The following is a 6,523-nucleotide window of genomic DNA, read 5'->3' as shown; positions in this document are numbered from 1 at the left end:
GATTTCAGTTCTTTTGTTGACTTTATTTTGACAGTATGTTAGTGTATTGAAGACACAGTTGTATTGACAATTAAAACAATGCATTTAATTTAGAAATCTAGTTATCATAATATATTAACCTAGCGTCTAGAAGAAGGTTTAACGGTTCTTTTTACAATTAGTATAGTCTTTAGTATGTAAACGCTAGGTATTTTATAATATGCATCTTCCAGACCCTCAATCTTTACGAAAGCAGTGATTTTTAAAGAATAGCGGTCCTTGTCTTAAATTAAATTATTTTTTATTTATAAACAAAATTGATATTGCTAGTTTTGAGTACCATACCATATTTCGTGATAGCATTTAAAAAAGTTGAACGATTTTATCTAGTAATAGATGAGAAAGTATACAATAATAAAATAAGTGTACAGAACGAATATTGCCAACCAGATATTCCAGTAGAACACAGAACAGATATTCATTTCAATTGGACACGCTTACCTGATACTATTCATTTATGATACAAGAGAAAACCAAATAAAAAAAGGTTAGTATGTTGTGACTGCGATATAATCATATTAAACTATAACTTTCAACAAACCGTGGAGCATTCCTGTCTATTTTGTAAAGTCTTTTAGAAACATCCATTAAGTAACATAAGAAATTTACAACAAAGGAAATATCTAATTTTGACTGTTAAAACTTTTTGCAGAATGATTAGAAAACTATTATATTTCATTACTGTTTTGTTTGGAAGAGCATAATTTTTTGCTGCAGTTTTTATCGTAGAATACGCTTAACTCTTTAAGCATATTTCCATAAAACGTAAGTTGCGTAATGGTCCACGATTAATGAATGCACATATATCTGAATTAATTATAATAAATTGCCATAACTTTATTTTAAGACGGAAATAGAAATATCTGTCTTACTTAAAAAGAAAAAGTTGTCTTTCCAAATTATTATAACTTAGTTGAAATCGTCGAAAAGAGTGAAACAGAAATATATATACATAGATATATATATATATATATATATATATATATATATATATATATATATATATATATATATATATATATATATATATATATACTGTTATGATGTTTTGTTTGTGTATAGTTTTATGAGCAATGAGTGTTTTTAAATAACATATATATAGGGTTTTTATCGCGGTTCTCAAAGAATTAGTTTGTAAGCACTTTTGAAATTATCTTTATTATAATTATTATGAAACACACATATATATCTAATATAGACAATGTAAATTTAAAACAAACTATCTTTAAATTAAAATTCTTTGACACTAATTAAATTATATAGACAATGTAAATTTTAGAACAAACTAAATTTAAATTCAAATTCTTATGACACTAATTAAATTATATTAACAAAATTTGTTACCTTTCTGTCACTGAATGCCTAAATGAAACTGTTTTCCAAAATAAAGATTTTAATCACTACTCAATGTCTTCGTTGTCAGCCTCGGTTATCCTTCTTCTTGTAAACTTGCATTGCCAAATACACCACAATGTTTTAATTATCAGCTTCCACCATTTTAAAATATTTTTCTTCTTACTAGCATTTATAAATCCGTAAATATTCTTCTTTCTTCTTTTTTTCTTTGCTTTTTGTTTATTCTACTTTCTAATAATCTAATACTCTCTTTCAATCTCCACTCACCATATACATTATATAATTTTAATCTTCAATTAATACTCTCTTCCAATCTCCAATCACCATATACATAATATAATTTTTAATCTTCAATTAATACTCTCTTCCAATCTCCAATCACCAAATACATAATATAATTTTTATTCTTCAATTAATACTCTCTTAATTCTATTTCTTAATCGTCATCTAATATACTGGATCACTGATAACTGAGTATCTTGACTGAACGACTGAACTATACTAACTAACTATATTGAACATACTGACTATATACTGAACTTACTGACCGTCTTGAATCCAAATCACATCATATTTATATCATTTTTAATGTTCACGAATATTCTTGAAAGAAAATATATTCGAATCCTTCTATTTCATAGACATTACAATGTTCGTGAAGATTCTACTGCGAACAAAGGTTAAATTCTTTCTATTGACATCTTATTCTAGAGTTCTAGATAATTCTTTACTATTATATCTAGAAAACTACTATTCTAACTAAAATTCTATCGAGAATTTTATGGAAATTTAGGCTTTTCAGATCAGAATATAAACTTATATATAAATTACATCTTAAATTTATAAATAACACTATTTTGTAATCCATAATTCTTTATAAAAGTTCCTACAACCAAACCCACTCCAGTGTATATTTGGTTGCCTACAAAGATGGTGCACTCAAATATATTTATATTGTTCTGAAGCTATTTTCTTGTGGCATTTTAAATTAATTATTATTTAAATGGGAATAAGCCACAATTAAAGGTTAAAATACGTTTATTGACGTTTCAATTTCCACTTCGGAAATCGTTCTAATTAAATTAAATTAATTTAATTTTTAATTCGTAAAAATTAAAATTTCCGAAGTGGAAATTGAAACGTCAATAAACGTATTTTAACCTTTAATTGTGGCTTATTCCCATTTAAATAGTAATTAATATATTTTTAATATCATATTTATTAAAATAACCAAATATATTGCAAATTAAAACACTTTTTAAACTTATTATTATGTTAATTTCTTAAGAATACCTTCATATAAATACTTTCTATATTCTCTAGTATATAACTTATAATTATAAATTATTTCTTTAAACACTACCTTTGTTTCTCCTATATTTAATATATATATATATATATATATATATATATATTTATATACATATTATATATATATATATATATATATATATATATATATATATATATATATATATATTTATATATATAATAACTCCCCGCATGGTTTTTAAAAATGAAAGAAGATGAAGAGGAACGTAGGTCAGAAGAGGAGGAGGAAAAGAAGAAGCGTAGGGAGGTGAAGAAGAAACAAGAAGATCAAGAGTAAAGATGATGCGTAGACAAGAAGAAAAGGTAATGGAGAAGTATAGACAAGAAGAGAAGAAGAAGCGTAAATAAGAAGAGGAAGAGAAGAAGGAGAGGCGTTGAAAAGTAGAGGTAAAAATCATCAATAGAAATCAACTTTATGAAAATTTTAAGTTAGACGTAAGTCAAATTACTAGTCTTCTTCTTATTGCGCCGTCTCCTTTCGAAGCTTTTTGGCGATTCAATAGTTCTGAGATAATTTGCCTGTAAGTCTTGTTCGTCAATTCCAGTTGTTCTCAGAATTTCCATAATCTTTTGATGGTTAACGCAGTCAAATGCTTTTTGATAATCAATAAAACATGCATGTCTCTGCATAGTTGTGTTAACACATTTGAGGCAAAAAAGGCTTCTCGTGTTCCTAATCCATTTCGAAATCCGAATTGGGTGTCACTCATCTGAAACACACTTCTTGTAAATTCGTGTATAAATGATTCTAAATAAAGTTTTAAAGACATAGGACATCATGCTTAATATTCGATAGGCATCGCAGTGTGAGGCATTGGATTTATTTTGTATTTTTAATATTTCTTTTGACGTGTCTATTTTTTACAATTTTGTTATGCTACTAGTGTACCCGTTTTCTTTGCTTTCTAGGGAGTTTTCATCATTTTTTTTTCTTTGGTGTTTTGTTTATTTTTTTGACAAGACTTGGATCATAAAATGTTCCTTTTTTTGTATACACTAAAATTCCCAACCGTATATGCCTTTATTAATATATTAATCGTCTTTCATATAACAAAACCCTGCGTTATGAAGAATGAATGACGCCTTATTGGAAAAATGACCGATAAGAATAATAAAACATTACTGAATAGTCATTATGCAACAAACAATATTTTTGTCGATTAAATTTATTTCTGTTATCAGTATTCGCCTCGGTAATTGTCTCATAAATCAGAATATAGACATAATAATTTTAATACAATATTGTTTAATTCTTGCAGACATTCTTCTCCACCACTGTTCCCTAAATCTTTTTTTATTATTTGTCAAATTTGTTTTTATATCTGGTGGTTTGATAGTTAAAGTTCTTCGCCGATTAAGGCACTGAGATTTAAAAAAAAGAGATGAGTTCTAGAAAGTCTAACTTTTTTAGGCATACATGTCAAATTTTAGCACGATGCAGCCCTTAGTGTTATTTTGTTGTGTATGGTATATTTGTTTGAAAGCCAAGAAAATCTGGATACATATTATAGGACTAATACTCCTTCCGATTACGCTGTCAAATTTTGTCAAATCACGTTAATTTCGTAGTAGGCATAAATCTATACTGGGATAGATCACATACTGGACCAACTCTCTGATGCAAGAGCATATTATTAGTACCATTTTTGAACAAAGTTTTGAGAATGAAAAAATTATTTTGCCGATGGGTGCTGCGTTTGCTGACCATTGTCCAAAATCATTATCCACTGACCACTTCTCACCAGTATTTGGACCTTATGAAGCGCAATCCGTCGGACTTTTAGCATCAACTGATGAAACCTGAATTCATTACTACACACCAGAGAACTGAATGAACGCACGAGAGTGGACTGAATTCATCAAAAGTGCTACGAAGCGGAGAACAGTAGCGGAATGGATCGAAAATGTTATGGCCACCGTATTTAGGAATTGTAAAGGCATAATTCTAATTGAAAATCTTGAAAAAAGTAACACCATCAATAGGCAATATGATTTTAAATTATTAAACAAATTAATATATGAATAGAATAGAATTTATTTAGACAATATAAAAAAATAGTTTTTTTTTTGATAAGTCAAAGGAATAAATTACTATTTAAATGGAAATAAGCCACAATTAAAGGTTAAAATACGTTTATTGACGTTTCAATTTCCACTTCGGAAATCGTTTTCAAAATACAAACATTAGTAATGGTCTATTTGCATGGGATTTCTTATTTGCTGTAATTATCCTTTCTTTAATTTCTGTTCCCCTTTCTCCATTGTTTGTTATTAATATTCTCAAATACTCAAACTTTTCTACTTCTTCAAATATGTATTCTCCCAGTCTAGTCTTTTTGTTTTCATATTTTTTGTCAAATCTCATTGTTTTTGTTTTTTCTTGATTTATTACTAAGCCTATTACTTTCCCTTCTGCTACCAATTCTTTTAACATACTTTCCATTGTTTTTCTGTTCTTTGTTATTAACACAATATCGTCGGCATATGCTATTATTTGTCCCTCCCTCGTTCTAAGTGTACCTTTGTTGATTTTTCTGACTATATATTCCGGGCAAGATTAAACAGAGTTGCAGATCATGAATCTCCTTGACGTACACCTTTATTTATAACAAATTCTTCTGTGTCTCCTTCTTGTGTTTTTACAGTTACTACAGTTTTGCTCATTGTCATTTTTATTAATGGTCTTAATTTGTTGTGTATTCTCATTTCTCTCATAGCTGTAAGTAATTTCGCAATGTTTATTGAATCAAATGCTTGTTGGAATTCTATAAAAGGCAATTCAACTTCTATTTTATATCCATAAGCTTTCTCCATAATTTGCTTTACCGTATGTATGGCATCTGTTGTTGACTTTCCCCTAATAAATCCGCATTGATACTGTCCCATGATATTTGTAGTCGCTTCGGCCAGTCTTCGTTGTATTAAGGTTGACATGATTTTCATTTAAGTCTTGGTCCTCTTGTACTGTTAAAAATTCTTTAAAATAATCAGTCCAGATTTCCTTAAACTCTGTCATTTTCTGATACTTTTCCATTTCTATCCTTCATGCCTTTTGTCTTTCCTTTAAAGGTTTTGTTCTGTTCGCTAATTTTCTTATAAAATGCTCTTGTGTTTCTGTTTGTGTTTTTTTTTCTATTTCATTTATCTTACCATTTAACCAGGTTCGTTTAATTTTCCTTATTTGTTTCTTACATTCTGTCCTTAATTTGTTGTATTCTCCTTTATATTCTTGTCTATTCGCTCTGATCCATTTTTGTCTTATTTCTATCTTCTTTTTTAACATGTTATGACAGTCTTGATTATACCATTCTTCTTTTTGTTCTTTCTCTCTATCCCTACATGTTCAGAAGCTGTTTCATTTATACATTTTTTTATATTTCTCCATTTTGTTTCAACATCCTCTGTATGTTTACAGTATTCCTTCAGTATTTGCTTATATCTTCTGCATATTTAATTCTTCTATCTGTAGCATTCAGTTTTGCTATGTACCATTTGTCCTTTGTTGTCTTGTTTTTTAGCGTTCTTTTGACTTTTTGTCTTAACGTTGCGGTAACCATGAAATGGTCTGTGTCTGCAAGTCTGCATGTGCACCTCTGTATGTTCTCACGTCTGATATCGATGTCTGCTTTCTCTTTGTGATCAGTATATGGTGTATTTGGGACCATGTTTTTTGGTCTGGTGAGATCCATGTTACTTTGTGGTATACAGGGTGTGCAAATTTTGTACTACTGACAATCATATTGGTGCTAGTTGCTAAGTTGCATAATCTTTGGCCATTATCATTTGTTTTTTCATG

At 28.6% G+C, this 6,523-nt stretch overlaps 1 protein-coding gene across 1 annotated transcript; it reads right to left on the bottom strand.

Moving 5' to 3' along the window:
* Positions 1–5,301: 5,301 nt before the first annotated feature.
* On the bottom strand, positions 5,302–5,661 carry LOC140433637 (uncharacterized). The gene has a single exon (XM_072521618.1). It carries the CDS (start codon positions 5,659–5,661, stop codon positions 5,302–5,304), a length of 360 nt encoding a protein of 119 aa, XP_072377719.1.
* Between the last annotated feature and the right edge of the window lie 862 nt (positions 5,662–6,523).

The sequence above is a fragment of the Diabrotica undecimpunctata genome, chromosome 2, assembly GCF_040954645.1.
Source record: "Diabrotica undecimpunctata isolate CICGRU chromosome 2, icDiaUnde3, whole genome shotgun sequence".
Taxonomy (NCBI): Eukaryota; Metazoa; Arthropoda; class Insecta; order Coleoptera; family Chrysomelidae; genus Diabrotica; species Diabrotica undecimpunctata.
The sequence above is the reverse complement of the archived record's forward strand: the minus strand, read 5'-3'. Positions and strand labels throughout refer to the sequence as shown.